The following is a 19374-nucleotide window of genomic DNA, read 5'->3' as shown; positions in this document are numbered from 1 at the left end:
GGCAGTTCCCGCCCAGGTAGCTCGTCCCGACCCGCAGCCGCTGCCTACAGGCTCTGTTCGCGGGAGGCTCACTCCCGGCTCGCCCTGGCTTGAGTCAGCGCCGCGCCTCCGTGGGTGGAGTCCTTCCGGCTGCTCGCGCCGCGTTTGCGGACGGGCCCTGGGTGCACCAGCTTGCTTGCCGGCTGGTCGCGACGGCGGACGCCGCGGAGGTGACGGAGCCGCAGCACTGCTCTTCCTTCAGAGCAGGGCGTCGGCTCCGGGACGTGATCGCTGATGGGAGCCCCGTGCCAGAAAACCTTCGTTCTCGGCGACCCCCACCCTGCAGAGACCGCCCCGTGACCCTCGAGGTTCATTCGCACCCTGGGCACTTTTCCAAGGTAAAAGCAGGCCTTCATGGACCAGTTGGCATGGTTCGTAATGCCCAGTCATTTGGGGTTGGAAAGGTGACTTTCCTTAGAAGATAAGGAGCAAAAAATAAGACATGCGTTCTTCTTTTGGCCCCGCAATGTTTTTGTTTTTAAACAAGAAAAAAATCGGCCCCACGGTGTTTAAGACCGAAAAGTTTATGTTTAAAAAAATATGTTTTGGGCCGGCCCGGTGGCGCACTGGAGAGTGCGCCGCTTGGGAGCGCGGCGGCGCTCCCGCAGAGAGTTCGGATCCCATGTGGAGACCGGTTCCCGCTCACTGGCTGAGCGCGGTGCGGGCGCAACACCAAGGGTTGCGATCCCGTTGCCGGTACCCGGTATGGGCGCGACACCGAGGGTTGCGATCCCGTTACCAGTCAGTAAAAAAAAAAAAAAAAAAAAGGAAAAAAAAAAATGTTTTCCAGCTTCTGGAGAAAACAAAAATCAGATCTGCAATACTGGACCTAGAATCCTGTGCGTTACCAGTCACCTAGAGCTGCTCCTTCGGGTAAGACGCAATTATTTCCTGGCTAACATCGCTATCTGTGTTACCTGCCTTAGTTACTTCCTGTAGGCATTTGAGGTTGCAGCCCCTTGTGTAGAGCATTTGTTCTCAAGCTGAAAGTGGATCCCAAAGCCCAAATCAGCATCTTAACCCTCCAGAATTTCAGTCGGTTAAAAATATCTTTTGAAACAAGCTAACACCTGTTACCTTTACCGTAAGAGGTAATGATAGCAGTAGCTTAGTTTATAGGGTGCTTTATTGCTTACAACATCCTTTTATGTAATGGTTTATTTTAGTAACCCAGAAATACGTTCATGGAAAGCACAGTATAATTAACTCCCGCCATTTTTGGATGGGAAAACATGCTCGACAATGTTATTCCTTGGCTAAGGTCAGCAAGTGATACAGCTAGAATTCAACACAAGTTATCTGGCTTTTCCAACCAGTGCATTTGTCTAGTGGGCTGTGAAATACAAGGACTGGAAGTTCAGGAAAGAGTCCAGGCTAGAGACAGATATTTGGGTGTCCTCGGCATATAGATGGCAGCTGGCTCTAGGAGCTGAAGAGAGGACCCACAGAGACCAATTTAGACATAAAGAGGTTAGCACCTTCAGAGAACAGAACAGCACATGGAGAAGGAGCAGCCTGGGAAGCAGGAATTAAACCCACAGGGTATTTTGTCATGGAGCCAAGGAGAGAGGATGTTTCCAGGGGGAAAAGGTGGTTGTGTCTAGTGCCACTTCAAAGTCAAGTAGAAAAAGGAATAAAAGATGTACATTGGATTTAGCAACAATGGGGTCGTTGGTGACCTCACTAAGAGTTCCATTGGAGTGGCAGGGTGGAAGGTATACATTACTATAAGTGGAGGAATAAAGAGATGACAAGGTACAGATGGTAAGTGGAGATAACTTAGGAAGTTTGGCTGTGAAGGAGAGAGGGTGGGAGCTAGCTGGTTGATGTAGTGTTGAGATGTTTTGGGATGGGAGATTCTTGAGCAGCCTAAAGCTGATGGAAGGAAGCCAGTGGGGAGAGGAGGTTTGCTGGTACAGAAGAGAGGGAAGTAATGGAGTAAGGTCCCGTAGGAGATAGAAGGGGAGTGACATCCAGAGCATAGATGGGGGTGTTTGCTTTGGACACAGGAAAAACACTCTTATGAGAGGAGGCAAGGAGGAAAAATGGATTGCAGTTGCAGGAAACGATGTAATTTTTGGAATGAAGGTGAAAGAATTCTCTGATGGCTTGTGTTTTCACTGTGAATAAGGAAAAGAAAAGATCTACAGAAAGTGAGAGGAAGGTGGAAAACCCAAGGTTTAAGCAATGTGGGAGAGACCTAAAGTAACTGTTGTGGGAGACTTATTGAACAACTCACTAGAGAGCACGATAGAGCTTGAGATTGGAGACCAGGGACTTATATTGGCATGAGCTAGGATCAAGTAGAGATTTCTTTCTTTTTTTTTTTTGTCCTTTTTGAGACTGGCCACACCGCACTCAGCCAGTAAGTGCTGTGAGCGCACTGGTCATCCCTGTATAGGATCCGAACCTATGGCGGGAGCGCTGCTGCGCTCCCAGTGCCGCACTCTCCCGAGTGCGCCGCGGGCTCGGCCCTCAAGTAGAGATTTCTAAACCATGTAGTTACTTTAGAACTCAGAGCTTACTCGACAGTTTATTTCATAAGTACTTACAGAGCACGTTTATTTACTGGCACTGCAGTTGATGATATAGTTACATCATCTTAACCCAAATCTGTATTTCCATACTTCTCTCTCCTGGATTCCTAGGTGTTTGACCTTAGGTCTCTCGCTATATATATATATATATATATGTGTGTGTGTGTGTGTGTGTAAAACTCAATTTATGGTCTTAATTTCCAAATCTATTTCCCTGTAGTAGATTTCATAGCAAAGAATGTTACCAGAAATTAAGTAGACCATTTCTTAATGAAGAAGGGGTGAATTCATCAAAAGGACAAAGCAATCCTAAACATTTATGCACTTAATAACAAAGTTCTAAAATGCATGAAGTAAAAAGTAATAGAACTGCAAGAAGAGAGAAAGTCACAACTGTAGTTGGAGGTTGATGTAGTTGGAGAATACTTCTTTCCCAGTAAATGATAGGACAAGTACCCAGACTTGAACAACACTATCAGCCAAATTTACCTAATAAACGTTTATAGAACACTCCCCACAATAACAACAGAGTACTTTTGGTGTCTTTTCTACTTATGTTCATTACTTGTGTTCAGCATTGTACTGGAAATTCCAGCCAGTGTAATGACACAAGAAAAAGAGATAAAAAGCATCCAGATTGAAAAGGAGTGGATTAAATTTTTTATTTGCAGACAACATGATCATCTGTCAGCATTCCTCCACCTTGGCACTGTTGACATTTTGGGCTAGTTTCTTACTGTGAGGAGGTGGGTAACCTGTGCATAGTAGGATGTTTGGCAGCATCTCTGACCTCTATTCCCTAGATACAACTAACACAAACACACACACACACACACACACACACTACTAGTGACTGCTAGAAATGTTTTCAGACATTGCCAAATGTGTGCTTCCCCTCACCCTGAGTAAAGAATCACTGCTGTACATAAAAAAAATCAGATGAGATCTACACAGAGTTACTAGAACTAGTGAGTTTATCAAGGTTGCAGAATACAAGATAAATATGCAAAAATCAGTTATATGTCTACATACTAGCAGATACTGGAAGTTGAAAAATGCTTTTTATATTAGCATCAAAAAGTGTAAAATACTTGGGGTAAATCGGAAAAAGATGTGTAAGACTTATAAATTGAAAACTACAAAAATTTGCTGAGAGAAATTTAAAGCCTTAATAAGTGGAGAAATATACCATGTTCATAATTGGGGAAATTCAGTATTAACACATCAGTTCTCCTCAGATTGATCTATAGATTGAATGCAATCCAGTCAATTCCCAGCAGACTTCTTTTATAGAATTGACACACCAATTCTAAAATTCATTTGGATCTGCAAAGGAACTAGAATTGCCAAACAAGTTTGAACAAAAACAAAAAATTGTAGGACTTACATCACCTAACTTGGACACTTATTTGAAAGCCACAGTAATCAAAACAGTGTGATTTTGCTATAAAGATAGCTAAGTAGATTCGTGGAACAGAATAAAGAGTCCAGACACTGGCCAGTAGGTATATGGTCAATTGATTTTTTTACAAAGGAGCAAAGGTAATTGTTGGAGAAAGTATTGTCTTTTCAACAAGTAATACTGGAAAATTAGATACTCATATATTTAAAAAAGGAACCTTAATCCATACCTTGTAGTATATATAAAAATTAACACCAAGTAGATTATAAATGTAAATTTGAAATCTAAAATTAAAACTTCCTGAAGAAAACACGGAAGAAAATCTATGAAATATTCTGTGAGTTTTTTAGATATGACACCAGAAGTATCCATAAAATAAATAGATAAAATGGACTTCATAAAAATTAAGAACTTCAAAATACACTGTTGAAAGCAGCCAGTACTTTAAATGGGAGAATAGATAAACTGTGATACAGGCATAAGGTGTGGAATTATTCAGCAGTAAAAAGAAATGAGCTATCAAGACAAAAAGACTTGGAGGAACCATAAATACACATGGCTATGTGAAAGAAGCCGGTCTGAAAGGGGGCAGACTGCCTTCTAGATTCCAACGCTCTGACACTCTGGAAAAGGCAAAACTATGGAGACCGTGAAAAGATCAGTGGTTGCGGGGACTCAGGGAGAGAGAGGGAGGGGCAGTGTGTGAAGTGCTCTGGGTGTGGAACGGTGAGACTGTTCTGTGTGATACTGTAAAGATGGACACAAGCCATTCTACATTAGTCACAATCTGCAGAGTGTACAGCACAGAGTGAAGTCGGATGTAAACTGGACTTAAGTTGGAAATGACGTATCAGTGTTAGCTTCTCAGCTGTAACAAATGTGTCACACTAATGTAAGATGTTAATGAGGGGAAGGAGGATGTGAACATACAAAAGAACTTTGTATTTTCTGCTCAATTTTTCTGTAAACCTAAACCTGCTTTAAAGATGTCTATTAATTTTTAAAAAATGGTTTTGTGAAAACACAGCCCAGGCTGGGAGGAGATGTGTGCACATCACGTATCTGATCATAGACTTGTATCTGGAATATACTCAGACTCTACACAGTCTTCAGAACAGTGCTCAGACTCCTGCATGGGGTGTACAGGGCTTGTTGTGAGTTAGTCCTGACCGCCTTCTTCAGTGCTTCTCCAAGTCTGAGCCTCGTGCTCAGGCCTTGTCAGATTCCTGCACCTTGCTGCACTCCAGGCTCTCCCCATTAAACACACACACAGTCAGTTCCTTTTGCCTTTCAGTAATCTTCACTGCATTATGGGAGAATTAAGAGATATTAAATATAAGTTCTTGGAACAGTGCTTGGTACTTGGTATATGCTTGATAAACATCCTTGTCTTGTCAGAAATATTTCCAGACACAGCTCAGCATCTCCCGTTCTGACCACTTTCCTCTCCTCAGTCCATCCAGGACACGTCTGCTGAGCTCCTACAGCACATGGAAAGCGTGGCTCCTCGAACTTTGTTCTTGTTTCAAGATTATTGTGGCTATTCTGGGTTCTTGAATTTCCTATGAATTTTGGGGTTAGTTTGTCAGTTTCTGCGCACAAGGCAATTGGAATTCTGACGGGATGCATTGAATCTGCAGATCAATTTGGGAAGTATTGCCATCTTAACAATATTGTGTTCTAATCTATGAACAAAGGATGTTTTTCCATTTATTTAGATCTTCTTTAATCTTTTGTACTTCTTTTGTTAAATTTGTTCCTAAGTATTTTTGATGCTACTATAAATGGAATTGTTTTATTAATTTCATTTGCAGTTTGTTTATTGCTAATGTATAGAAATTACAGTTGATTTTTGTATATTGATCTTGTTTCCTTCAACCTTGCTGATCTCACCCTGGTGTCCAGTGCAGAATCCAAGGTGCTCAGTTGGGTAGGGACCAGGACTACTCAGTGTCCCCCCACGGTGCCCCCAACCACTCTGGCCACACCTCAGCTCTGTTCTCGGAGGCACCAAGCTCTCTTCTGCCCAGAGCACCCTCCAGCCGCATCCACTGGTCCTCCTGGCCCCATCTCCAATATTAAAAATGTCCATGGAGGGCCGGCCCGGTGGCGCACTGCTACAGTGTGCCGCTTGGGAGCGCAGCGGCGCTCCTGCCAAGGGTTCGGATCCCACATACAGACCCGCCGCTCACTGGCTGAGCGAGGTGCAGGCGCAGCACCGAGGGTTGCGATCCCATTGCCGGTCCCGGTCCGGTACGGGCGCAACACTGAGGGTTGCGATCCGTTGCTGGTCACGAAAAAAGACAAAAAGGAAAAAAAAAATGTCCATGGAGCCCTGTGCTAAGTGAGCCACGGCTGGGATATTGGCTTAGGTGTGTGCCTCAACCCTGGGTGGCCCAGCCTGGCCCATGCAGGTGGAATGACCATGGGGGGAGCGAGAGCGCCCTCCCCTGGTGCCAGATAGTCATGTGAGGGCTTGGTTTCCTCAAAGACTACAGCAACAGTGCAGCCCCCTGGGGGAAGGGGCTGCCCCTTGCATGCATGTATGGGCACCGAGGCCCCAAAGGACTCTATGAACTCGGGCCCCACACGGCGCCTCGTTCCTTTTCCATGTTTAGGATGAAAGCGACTCACAGAGGAGAGTCTGCCCTTGGAGGTCAGGTATTTCATGTCCCTTCCCTGGTGACATGGTAGTGTATTGAGCACCCACTATCTGTTGTATGTTGCCTTCCCTCGTCTTCCCCGTTCTTGAGGGAAACAGGCACAGAGCCTGTCTCTTGCCCATGTCACAGTGCTCAGCAGTGATAGCGCCAAGGGCATAGTCTGATGCCGGTGCCGTTAGCCTGGAGGCTAGAAATTGGAGGGGCCGCCTGGGAGAGGACAGAGCAGCTGGGACCAGTCCTGTCTCTCAGCCGCAGCCACGCCCACCCACCCCCCATGCCTGGCCTCCGCCCCTGCATCATGGCTGCAGCCTGCAGGGGTGGAATAGCCGGGGCCCCTGGCATGCTCAGAGCTGTGCTTCCTCACAGCTCCTGCCACCACCGGCCAGTGGCCCCATCATGTCTGGGCCTGGGACCCCAGAGCAGACTCTGGATGTGCAGGGGGATGGCCCCCTAGGCAGAAGGGACAAGGATGCTGGGGAGGAGACACAGAGCTCCCACCGCATGCTCAGCTTCAGCGATGCACTGCTGTCCATCATCGCCACCGTCATGGTGTGTATGGGCCCGCCCACTCAGCCCACCCCACCCCACCTGTGGAGCAGCCTGTGGGGCCCAGAAATGTCTCTGAGCTCCTCTCCCCTCTTTGTCCCTTTAGATCCTGCCTGTGACCCACACAGAGATCTCCCCCGAACAGGTATGGGAACAGCCTGTCTTCGTACAGTGTGGCCACGAGAAGACCCACTCTGGGCTCAGGGAGCCACACGTGGGAGGCAGGGGGCCGGGCAGGAGGTGGGGTTCTCATTTGGAGGAGCGGGCAGGCTGTCGGTGCCTCCTCCCTCAGCAGCACCAATTCAGCCTGTGCTCACCCGACCCAAGGGGCCCTTGTCTGGGGGGGGTGTTGCACAGGTGCAGGCAGTGGAGGCGCCCCCCGGGCTCCTGCAGGGAAGGGAGGGTCTAGGCCTGTCCTGAGAGGCTGGTTTTTACATGACAGCAATTTCCTCTGTTCGGGGGAAGCTCCCCAGGTGGGGTCTCTGCCCTGTCACCCCCGAGTATCCCTCACAGTGGTACCCTGACCCTAAACAGAAAGCCTGCTGCTGTACCCTCTGCAGAGACCCTGGCTCACTCAGGCAGTTTCATTCCACTGGTGAGTGGGAAAAGGCTTTAAAAGCAGAGTTTCCATTTATGGTCAACTTTACTGGAATGTTTCTGAGTTAAAGAGCAACACATAGCACCTTAGAAGCTGAATGGTTTCAGAAGATGCTTAGAGGCCCTGGGTGTGTGTGTGTGTGCCTTGCTAGACCTCCCCACATGGGAGGCCCTGGGTGTCCTGATGCCAGCCTCACAAGCACTGTGAGGTACAGAGGAGTGAAGACGTGGTGGTGCTCAGGCCAGCAGGCTCCACACACGGATCAGGCTGGGCACCGATCCTGACTGGTGAGCCAAGCCTAGGTGGTGCTGGAGGCCATGGGTGCTGCTTAGAGTTTGGCTTTTTCATCCACCAGAGCTGCACCCACCTCCCCAAGGGGGCTGGTGTGTGAGGGAGCCACAGCAGCTGCTCAGGAGAGGTGGCCCCCGGGTGCTGGCCGTGGCTCTGCAGCCGCCTCTGTGGTCATGAGGTGCTTGCCTTGGCCAACAACTTGGGAACAGAGTTGTCAGTGAGGCCACATAACATGAAGGCCTTCACTGTGGTTAGATCTAGGAAAACCCTATGAGGCTAAATCTCCTCACACTTCTCTGCGATCAAGTCATTTTTATGCAGACTGTAACTTTTAGTGCAAAGTCTCTTCTCTGTGTGTCCTAACTGGTTAACAGAGGACTCTGAGCCTCTGCAAGTTCCCTGAGAGTCCATGGAACTCATTCAGAAAAGACACGTTAGTGGAGGAAGGATAGGATGTGCTTCCTGCAGAAGATGCTGGAACAGTGGACACCTCCCTGGACATGAAGGGGATTCACAGAGCTGTTCTCTGTTTTGTTTAAAAAAAAACCCACTAGCCAAGACTTCAAAAGCCCCGCGATTCAAAAAACATGACAGCACTCAATAAAAGAAGTAATTTAACTAAAATAGTAAGTCACTGACTTGCAAATAAAGCAAGGAAAGCAGTGAAGAGGCCGGTGTTCTGAGTCTCCGTAGATGAAACCTAAAACCCCTCCCACCGCTTCATGGTGTGTCCTCCCTGCCTCTGTCTCATTCCAGCCACTGGCCTCGGCTGCGATCCCACCGAGGGGCAGGGCCTGCCTCAGAGGCACCTTTCCCCTCAGCTGTTTCAGAATGGCTCGCCCAGGGAACACCGAGTGTAACCCTGCTGCGGTGTGAATGTGTGTGTCCCTCCAAGATCCATAGGTTAGAACTTAAACCCCAAGGTGATGGTATTGAGAGGTGGGGCCGTTAGGAGGGGATTAAGTCATGGGGCAGAGCCCTCCTGGATGGGACTAGTGACCTTATAAAAGGGCTGGAGAGAGCTAGCTAGGCCCTTTTTCCCTCTGTCCCTTCTGCATGTGAGAACAGACCTGCCAGTGACTAAGACACATCCTCACCTCCTGACCCTTGATGGTATTGAGGCCTGTGGTGCCCACTGCTCTGGTCCTGTGAGCGTGTCACTGAAGGGTCTCGAGCTGACATTCCAGCAGGAAAACAGTCCACAGAAGACTCTAATACTCAGCTGTGGATGTGGGGGACTGGTCACTGCCGTGCAGAAAGGGCAGGGGCCAGAGGGAGGGGCTTGTCAAGGGAGATGGGCAGCACCTCCTGGGGGTTCACCTGGGATTCGGGCTGGTTTCACTTGTGTAACTTTCCCCTGATGTCTGTGGTCTTTCATTCTAGCAGTTTGACAAAAGTATACAGAAACTTCTAGCAACCAGGATTGCTGTCTACCTGATGACGTTCCTGATTGTGACTGAGGCTTGGGCAGCACACACAAGGTAGGGGCCAGGGCTTTTCCCAGGTGAGGTCTGCATCTTCATGGCTTATTCAGTGCAGATGCCCAGTGGCTGTAGGGTGCAGTGGGCACGGGGGCAGTACAGCAGCAGCAGTACCAGCGAGACACACAGTTCTCAGGGTGTCCCTGGGACCCTTACCCCATCACATTCTGCATCCTGGGGAGGTTAGGCCTGGCAGGCTGCTCCTTCCTGCCCTTGCCCCAGGTTCTTCTCTGATCCTCATTTCTTCACCCCGACATGGGCACCTCCCAGATGCTCAGCGCTGCCCACGGGTGCTCCTCCTATGTGAGGTGGGACAGCCGAGTGCCCACCTGCTAGAGCTGCCAGACCAGGCCGGAGCAGGGCCAAGAGGGGGCTGTGAGCCATGTGTCCCAAGCTGCATCCTGCCCATTAAGTCCTGCTCAGGCCATCGCTCGATGTGCACAACTCCCTCCCCATCGCCATCCTGCCCCTGGGGACTCACAAGCTGTACTGCCATTTCTCTCTGGAGGCTGAATCAGCAGGACATGGGCATGCGCAAGGCCTGGGCTGTGTTTTGGGGAGGAAAAGCTTCCTTAAGTTCCAGGGGAGTGGGGTCCCAGAGCTGCAGGGGACAGAGAGGGACAGAGGACATCTGGAGGTAGGGCTGGGGGTATGGATACTGGTGTCCTCCATTACAAATGGGCCTGTTGAAAGAAAGTGCTCTCTGGGGAATGCCAAAGGTGCAGAAAAATCCCTAGGTCCAGTTGAGCATCTTCACTTGTGTTGAAAGTGTCCCTGCTGTTTTATGTGATATATTTGTCTCAGCAGAATGATTTGTTTCCGGTGGTGACACATGAGCCTCTTCTTTCAAGACTGAGGGGAGGGCTTTCCTCTTGGGCCTCCCTTGTTTACAGAGCACTCAGGGGCCCACAGTCTGGTGGGGTTTGAGGGGCTGCAGCATGGACAGTGCTACACAGTCCCTTGCTTGTGCTTTCATTTGTCAAAGGCACAGCCTGGTGTGGAGCATGGGCCAGTGAGGGGCTTCCCTGACCTTTGTGCATCACGGCTGAGGGTGCCCTCCAATGGGACCTGGCCCCTTCTTTTTTTTTTTTTTTTTTGTGTGTGTGTGTCTTTTTCCATGTCCGGCAACGGATCGCAACCCTCAGTGTTCCCCCGTACTGGACTGGGGACCAGCAGCGGGATCGCAACCCTCGGCGTTGCTCCCGCGCCTCGCTCAGCCAGTGAGCGGGAACCGGTCTGTATGTGGGATCCGAACCCTCGGGCGGGAGCGCCGCCCCACTTCCCAAGCGGCGCACTTATCCAGTGCGCCACCGGGCCGGCCCCTGGCCCCTTCTTTTTGACTTTTTAGTGAACCACACAGCCCCAGAATAAGCCCCTGAGGCCACCCTGGGCTCCCTGAGCTGGATGCAGAGCTTCCAGGATGGGGGACCACCCAGCCGAAAGCCACATCTTTAGAGTGGACAGGGCAGTGTGGCACTACTCTTTCCACTGCAAGGGGTCAGTGCCCTGGTGGGTCAGTGCCCAGGTGGGGCAACCCCATACGAGGGGCCAGCAAGGGATGGCTTCAGGAGCAGGACCCTTGGTGAGTTGCGTTCATGCTTCCTGGATGGACACTGATCTGTTTCTAGTTTTCTGTTTATGCCTGTTGCCTCAGCATAAAACCGTATCTATTAGATAGGCAGTTTCAACAGATTTAGATATGAAATCCCTGAAAAAACAATGAGGAAAGAGGATTGCTTTTCAAAACAGTGGACATAAGGCCTTAAGAGGGCATTTGTTGTAGGATGGAGCTGAACCTCCACCAAGGGGTGTTTGCAGAGAGCTTGGGCCGGGCACCCATGTGGGGATCTGGCCTCTATGCCAGGCACAGGTGATTCGCAGGCCCCAGAGGCCACTGACAGCCTGGCACAGTCGGGAGGCCTCAGAGAGTGGCAGCCAGCCCCAAGCACCATGTAATAAGCTGGCTCCGAAAAGCATGCTTTGAAGAGACCATGCACCCCAAAGCTGCCACATGTACACATTTGTTTCTTCAGATTGGTGCTGTTTAAAGCAACATGCTTTTAATTAGGGGGAGCATGACCAGAAGAGTAGGAGGGGTGACAGGGTGCATCTCGGGAACTGGTATTTCCTTCTTTGTATTTTCCAAATCTCGTTTCCTGGGTGGTATCTTATATTTAGCTAAAAATGACATGTTTTAATGATGTCTAACCAGAAGATACTGGAAAAAGTGTGTGCATGTTTAATTTTATCAAAAGCACATCTTGCTGATGAACTGTCTCTTCCTGTTTTTCTTAAATTGTTCAGGTTGTTCCAGGCTGTTGGGAAAACAGATGACACGCTTGCCTTGCTTAACCTGGTGAGCTTTTCCCTGCCACTTTTGGGAAGGGATTTTAGTCTGTAATTCAACCATCCAAGGAGGAGCGAGAGGAAGCATTAGCTGCTTCTCTTGTAACCTGCGTCCCCTCAGAGCCTGGAACCAGCCCATATCTGGAAGCTCCTCAGATGCTCCCACATGGAGCCTCAGCCCAGACAGACCGGGGGCGGGGGGGTCGCGGATGTTGGCTGTGCCGCCTGCCTGTGGGGTGAGGGCAGGGAAGATGAGCGCTCTCCTTCCCCCTTGGTCCAGGCTGCACCGTGACTGTGGCTCTCCTCCTCCCCACAGGCCTGCATGATGACCATCACGTTCCTGCCATACACGGTGAGTGACAGCCACTTCCTCCGATGCTCCTCGAAGCCTTGCTGAACACCGCTGGGTTTGGCTGGGTCTCCGACCCTCAGACCAGCTGGGTGCTCCAGGGCCCAGGCCACAGCGTTACTACAAGGAGAGAAGGTTTTGGGGGAGCCAGCAGGCAGGGACTGTCAGGCTGGGTGGGGGAGAGGAGGCCTCCAAGGCCTCAGAGGAGGGCACACAGAGGCAGAGACCACAGTGAGGGTTGTCACCAATGCTCCTGGCTCCCACCTGGCCCCTGAGGCTGCAGCCTGCTGCCCATGCCAGACCATCCCCAGCATGCAGCCCCGCACTTCATCCAGCTGGCCTCCCTGCCTCACCTGCCGCTGCTCAGGCCCGTAAGCACACACGTTCTGAGTTCTGACAGAGACTGCCTGGCTGCAGGGCTGTGTATCACAGAGAATTTGGATCTGCAGACTTCTGTAGGAATTTGATGACATTTTGGCTACAGAGGGCTGAAGCATTTGATAGAATTTGCTCCTGTGGGAGGGGCTGTGGACAGACCACCCCCCAGATATACCCTCACACTTTGGCTGTCCCACCCTGTGGTGGCCCTGCGTCCCAGTGAACAGCACAGATGGGGAGGCTCACTGTGCCCTCACTTTCAGGCCCTGGAACCCCTGGGGCCTTTAACTTTTTGGGGTTCTTACTTGCTTTTTTCTCTTCTCCTCTTTTTTTCCACCACAGTTTTCCTTAATGGTGACCTTCCCTGACGTGCCTCTGGGCATCTTCTTGTTCTGCATGTGTGTGATCGCCATCGGGGCTGTACAGGTAGGGTCCCTGGGGCCGGGGGTATGTGTGTGTGTGTGTGATCACCATCAGGGCCGTGCAGGTGGGGTGCCGAGGACCTGTCCCCACACGTCCCAAGGAGCCCAAATCCTGCCCACATACACACATAGGATGTGGTGTGCCCAGAGCCCCCATTCCTTGCTGAGCAGAGACAAGGAAGGGTTGGCTCTGGGACCCCCACACACAGCCCCAGGAGCAGGGCTCCCTCCCCTTCTCCACTCCAGCCTCCTCCCCAGGACATCCCGGGGCACAAGCCCACCTCTGGGGTCCCCCGCAACCCCTGTGCAGGTGCTGTTGGGCAGCCCGAAGGTGGGCTGGCTCTGTCTGTGTGCCCTGTTGGGGCTGGCGTCTGCAGCCTGCATCTCTCCCAGGCACTGATTGTGGGGTACGCATTCCACTTCCCACACCTGCTGAGCCCGCAGATCCAGCGCTCGGCCCACAGGGCCCTGCACCGGCAGCACATCCTGGGCATCGTGTTCCGGGGCCCAGCTCTGTGCTTCATGGCAGCCATCTTCTCCCTTTTCTTCTTCCCCATGGTGAGTGCTGGGACAGTGCCCAGGGCCCAGGTGGGATCACACGTGGGGGTGGCAGGGGAGGGCTGGTATGTGTGGAGGTCCCCCGAGGGCCTTCTGTGCGAGGCCTGTGGCTGCGGCAAGTGGCCTGGGAGAAGACAGGTGTCCAAGATGTGGTTGCTGCTCTGTCCAGGGCTCCTTGGACCCAGCTGCCAAGTTCAAGAAACACCCTTTGGGGCGGTGCATGTGTCATCCCTTCCTGTGAAGCGTTAGCAAGAGGAGGGTGAGAAACAAAGGCACTGGGCAAGCAGGGCTCTGCTTGTCTTTATTCTGGATCAAGTATTTACACAAACCCCTGCCAGGGTAGTAGACACCAAGTAGCTATGTGGGTGGAGGGGTCAGAACACCCTTGCCTTGATGACAGGGAGCCACCACTGAAGGGGGGGAAAGCAGAGAAAGGAAGTCCCAGGACCCGGAGAGGAAGCTGAGGACTGGAGAAGACACTTGCAGGACCCAGCTGTTGGCGGGAGGTGCCTGCTGTGTACACCTGTGGCAACGGGGTCTGGGCAGCCCTGCTGTGAGCGGGGCCTGTTGGCCACTGTAGCTCTGGCGACGGCAGCACTCAGGCAAGTGAGAGCGAAAGCATCTCAACAGGAGCGAGAACATTGTTGTAACAGAGCTCGCAGCAGCCAGGAGCGAGGTGCACACCCAGCAGCAGCTGCCTCCGTCGGTCACAGAGCTCATGGCTGCTGGACCGACTTATGCACTCTTGAAGTAAATGGAGTTTCTAAACCTGAAGCATCGTAAGAATCATGGAGAAATAATGGTTGATGGTGGTGGTGATTAATATTTATTTTATTTGTTTTCAGTATTCAGTAAATATTTCAAGAGAATTCTGACTTTAGAATTCAGGGTCCAGAGGGTCGGAGGCACCCACAGTCAGGCTGAGCGTCAGGCCACGTGGGGCCATGGCAGGAGGCCTCCATGATGAGGGGAGAAGGAAGGTGTGAGAGGTGGGGGGCGCTGCTGTGTGGCTGCTTCCTCAGAGACTCGGTGCGACTGGTGCTCACGAGACAGGAGGGCAGGCCACCATGTCCCACTCACACGCAGTGGCTGCCTTGTGAGGCAGAAGCAGGTGCAGGACAGCATGGCCGAGCCGGCCTGAAGCAGGTGCCACGGCACTGGGGAAAGGAGGGTCCTCTGTATGGGGTGTAGGTAGCCCAGCAGCCAGCACATCCAGGACCTCAGAGGGACAGGTGACTCAGGCTGCAGTGGCCAGCATGCCTGCCACCGCACCCCTCCCCCAGCCCACTGGCAGCTGCTGCTTAGCTGCATCCTTCCCAGATTACTCCATCACTGCTGCTCCTCGCCTCAGGCCACACCCCACGCCCCCACCTCTTTTCAGACATGAGGCTCCACACCCACTCCCTGCAGCCTTCCCTCCCAGCTGCTTCACCTCCCACCGCACTGCAGGCACCCCGATAGGCCCCCTTGCCCAGTTCCAACTTCTGCCTCCCCCCAGCAGTACACCCGCGTGTGCCTCCTGCTGGCACGTCTGCGCGCTGCTGCCGCTGCGCCTGGCAGACTGGGTGATAAACACACCTGAGAACTCTCGTTACTTGTGAAGAGTTCTCACCCGCCTCCAGTGAACGTGGGGTGCTTTCAGTGAAGGACACGGGTGCGGCAGCACCCTCGCAGAGGCCTGAGATGGTCCTGACACGTGGAGGGGGCATGGCTCAGGACACCGAGCATCCCGGCAGGGTGTCGGGGGGTCGCTGTGTGTGTTGGCAGCACCAGCCTGAGCACAGCGTTGTGTGTTCCCGGCACTGCTGCAGAGCCGAGCACCAGGAAACGGAGCCTGCCCTTTCCCACAGCCACCTCGGCCAGGAGTCACGCTGGCCTGGCCCTCTGCCCTCCATTCTTAAAAAAATCTTAGTAAAGTACCCGTGACATAAAATTTGCCACCGTGACCATTTTCAAGTGGACGATTACATGGCATTTAGTGTGTTCACAGTGTGTGCAGCCACCCCCTCTGCCCAGTTCCAGCAGAGGCTTGTTCCCAATGCGCAGTGACGCCCATCCTTCCTCCCTCAGTCCCCGGACCTTCTCACCTGCTGTCTATGGATTTGCTTATTCCCCATGTTCTGCATAATCACACAACACGTGGCTTTTTGTGTCCGGCTCCTAAAATACAGCATCATGTTTTCAGGGTTCATCCGCATCTAGCATGCGGTAGAATTTCCTTCCTCGTTACTGCCCAGTACGTGCCTGGTACAGAAGGACCGCGTTCCGTTTACCTGCCATCAGTCCGGGGGGACACCGGTGACTTCCACCCCCTGGCTGTTGGGAATAAGGCTGCTGTGAACATGGCTGTGCAGGTCTCTCTTCAAACCCGTTTTCAGTTCTTTGGTGGAATTGCTGGATTATATGGGAATTTTGCATTTAGTCTTTTGAGGAGCTGCCAAACTGCTTTCCACAGCAGCCGTGCCACTTCATGGCCCTCCAGCGGTGCACAGGGCTCCAGCTTCTCCTAGTCTCTTAAACAGCTGTCACTTTGTCTGGTTGATTCTAGCTGTCATAGTGGGTGTGAGGTGGCGTCTCCTGTGGGTTTGATCTGCATTTCCCTGTTGACTGATGGTGCTGAGCATCATTTCATGTGCTTATCAGCCATTGACATATTTTCTTTGAAGAGATGTCTGAGTCTTTTGCCCATTTTTCCATTGGGTTGTCTGTCTGTCTGGGGTTGAGTTGTCAGAGTTCCTTGTGCACTCTGGATACTAGACTCTTCTCAGGTAGATGATCTGAGAAGGTGTCCCCCACCTGTGGGCTGTCCTTGCACTCTGGGGCATGCTCTGACACACGCCTTCACCTGGGTGAAGCGCACTTCCCTGCCGTCTCTTTTGTCGCTGGTGCTGGCCTTCCCTTTGGAGCAGACTGTTCTAGGGCGGGATTCCTGGCCAGCCACCTGGTGTGAGGGTGGCATGCAGCCCTGGCCTCACCATGGAGGGGACGCTCACCTGTTCTGTCTCTGCAGTCATACCTGCTGATGGCAACAGTCGTCTTCCTCCCCCACGTCAGCAAGGCCACCAGCTGGTGCAGAGACAGGCTCATGGGTAGGTGACCAGGGCTGGATTGTTGGGTGGGCAGGGCTCAAACAGGTGGTGTGCTCTCCTACCCTGCACGCTCCCAGCCCCTTCAGGAAAGAGGGCAGTGACAACCACACTGGCCCCGGGGGCTTGGCCAGCTCCCTGCTCCTGGCATATCCACAGGCCGCCGAGAGACCCCAGCTCACAGTGTGCCATTCACCTTTGACCTCCACCAGCCACTCAGCAAAGAGCGTGTGGAAGCCTTCAGTGACGGTGTCTATGCCATCGTGGCCACCCTCCTCATCCTGGACATCTGGTGAGGACCCGTGCGGGGTGCTGGAACTTGCCCTGAGCCCCCCAGGCCCTGCCAATCTTTCAGGTGGTGGGTTCATATCTGAGTCCTGGGTGTTTCATCCTGGAAGCTCCAAAAAGACACGGGTCTCAGCTGCACCCTTGGGTGCCCAGAGCTTTCTGTAAGGAGAGGGCACCTCAAGAAAAGCAGAGCTCCCCGAAAGCGAGGTCCCATCCCAGCGTCCCTCAACCTAAGAGTGCGACCACTACCAGCACAGCTTCTCCAGTGCAGCCCCCGCTCCTCTCGCTCCCAGAGCTGTGCTTGGCGGGGACAGCCCTGGGCCTCGCCACTGACACCCCACCATGTCCTGCGCCAGGGGCCCCCGTTGCTTCCCCACACTGCTTCTGCGTGGTCCGATCTGCCACTTTCTAATCTTACTTATATTCTTATGTCTGAGTGTCTTTATTTGCTTTTTCAAATCTTCCATCGTTTTTACATCTTTTGTCCCTTGGTCAGATTTCGGAACACTCTTGTATCTTGTTGCAAGTGTTACAATACCCTGATTTTATATTCTGTATCTGCCATTTAGACTGATTCTCCTAATACCTGCCCTCTTGCTAGTTTCTTCCTTCTATAGTTTGTGACCATTTTTTTTGAGGTGAGGGGGCAGGCAGCTGGCTGGTACAGGGCTTGAACCCCGGACCTTGGTGGTATAACACCAAGCTCTAAACACCTGAGCTAACTGGCCAGCCTTAATATGTGAACTTTTAAAAATTAGAAGCAAGTGTTCATTGGTACCCAATTTTGAAGGCCTAGATTTAAGGACCGCACCGGAACGATCTGCCTTTGCTTCTGCCCTGCAGCCAGGGTCCCCTCACTGGACAACTGCCCAGGGACGGTGGTCAAGGGAAAGCCCACCAGCTCTCTGCAGGTTCCCTGCACTTGCTGAGGAGCTGCCTCGGGGTCTCATCCCCAGCCCAGCCTCCCCTCAGCCCACTGTTCTGAAGGATGGAGGCCTATCTGGGGATGTTTCAAGGTCCACCAGCCTCCGTGGCCAGTTGGTGAAAGGAGATGCCATTCCAGGCTTTCTAGGTTGTGCTGTTAGCGGCCTCGGCGTTGACCAGGGGGCTTACACAATCTCCCCCACAGCTGGGTTCTTGAGAAGCCTAGAGGTGCTGGGGCCAGACATGCCTCATTGATGTTCCTTAGAAAGTTTGGTCCAGGAGTCGTCATCCTGAGTCTCCCCTGGTGAAAGTGAGAAGCAAGGAGGCCAACCCTCCTCAGATCTGGGGGCTGACCCACTTAAGGAGGCGTCAGTGCACCCAGGAGGCATGTGGAGGCAGGAAAGGAACAGACCTTTGGGCCCCACCCCTAGACAGGAGAGCCCCCTGACCTCACAGGGAGGGCTGCCAGTTAGCCAAGAGCATGCAGGATGCCCCTGGGTCTGAAGTTCAGGTGAACGGCGTGTGATGGTTTAGTACGCCAAGTACACACAGATACGTGAAATGAGTCTAGTGTACCGAAAAGGCCGTGGCATTCATCTGAAACGTGCTTGGGCAGGCAGCCCTGACCCGTGCTCAGCCCACCCTGTGAGGCCTGCTTGGGCCTCTGTGATGCTGGTACAAATGTTCTCTGTTCACGCTTCCCAGTGAGGACAATGTTCCGGATCCCAAGGACGTGCGGGAGCAGTTCCACGGCAGCCTCGTGGCGGCCCTGAGCGTGTATGGGCCGCGCTTCCTGGCCTACTTTGGTTCCTTCACCACCGTGGGCCTGCTCTGGTTCGCCCACCACTCGCTCTTCCTGCATGTCCGCAGGGCAACGCTGCCCATGGGGCTGCTCAACACGCTCTCGCTGGCCTTCGTGGGCGGCCTCCCGCTGGCCTACCAGCAGACCGCAGCCTTTGCCCGGCAGCCCCATGACGAGCTGGAGCGTGTACGCGTGAGCTGCGCCATCATCTTCCTCGCCAGCATTTTCCAGTTTGCCATCTGGACCACAGCCCTGCTGCAGGAGGCAGACACGCTGCAGCCGTCAGTACGGTTTGGCGGTTGTGAGCACGCGTTCATGTTCGCCAAGCTTGCCCTATACCCCTGTGCCAGCCTGCTGGCCTTTGCCTCCACCTGCCTCCTGAGCAGGTTCAGCACGGCCATCTTCCACCTCACACAGATCGCTGTGCCCTTCGCCTTCTTGCTGCTGCGCCTGCTCGTGCGCCTCACCCTGGCAGGTCTGCGGGGCCTGCGGGGCCTGGCCCAGCCAGCAGAGCCCCTGCCAAGCCATGCGGGTGAGGCCGACGCACAGTCACAACTCCTCCCCGCTCCCTGCTAGCAGCCAGAGTCCCAGGGCTCAGGCCAGGGAGGCCGCTTCCACCCGCCACAGCCTGAGACCACCCAGGAAGGAAGGGGACTCTGGGCGG

At 52.8% G+C, this 19374-nt stretch overlaps 1 protein-coding gene across 6 annotated transcripts; it reads left to right on the top strand.

Moving 5' to 3' along the window:
* The first annotated feature begins 6 nt into the window (after positions 1-6).
* On the top strand, positions 7-19286 carry TMEM175 (transmembrane protein 175). 6 transcript variants are annotated; one of them, XM_008569347.1, is made up of 13 exons: positions 7-377; positions 830-912; positions 6597-6639; positions 7008-7190; positions 7294-7332; positions 9463-9557; positions 11862-11913; positions 12220-12255; positions 12973-13056; positions 13446-13610; positions 16621-16699; positions 16856-16988; positions 18614-19286. In XM_008569347.1, exons 3-13 carry the CDS (start codon positions 6598-6600, stop codon positions 19284-19286), a joined length of 1581 nt encoding a protein of 526 aa, XP_008567569.1. In that variant the 5' UTR covers positions 7-377; positions 830-912; position 6597. The 6 variants fall into 6 exon arrangements, with proteins under 6 accessions (XP_008567569.1, XP_008567561.1, XP_008567585.1 ...); XM_008569339.1 differs by having other exon boundaries at positions 9460-9557; XM_008569363.1 differs by lacking the exons at positions 6597-6639; positions 7008-7190; positions 7294-7332.
* Positions 19287-19374: the final 88 nt, after the last annotated feature.

The sequence above is a fragment of the Galeopterus variegatus genome, unplaced genomic scaffold (assembly GCF_000696425.1).
Source record: "Galeopterus variegatus unplaced genomic scaffold, G_variegatus-3.0.2 Scaffold26, whole genome shotgun sequence".
NCBI lineage: Eukaryota > Metazoa > Chordata > Mammalia > Dermoptera > Cynocephalidae > Galeopterus > Galeopterus variegatus.
This window is presented reverse-complemented; position numbering and strand designations above follow the sequence as displayed.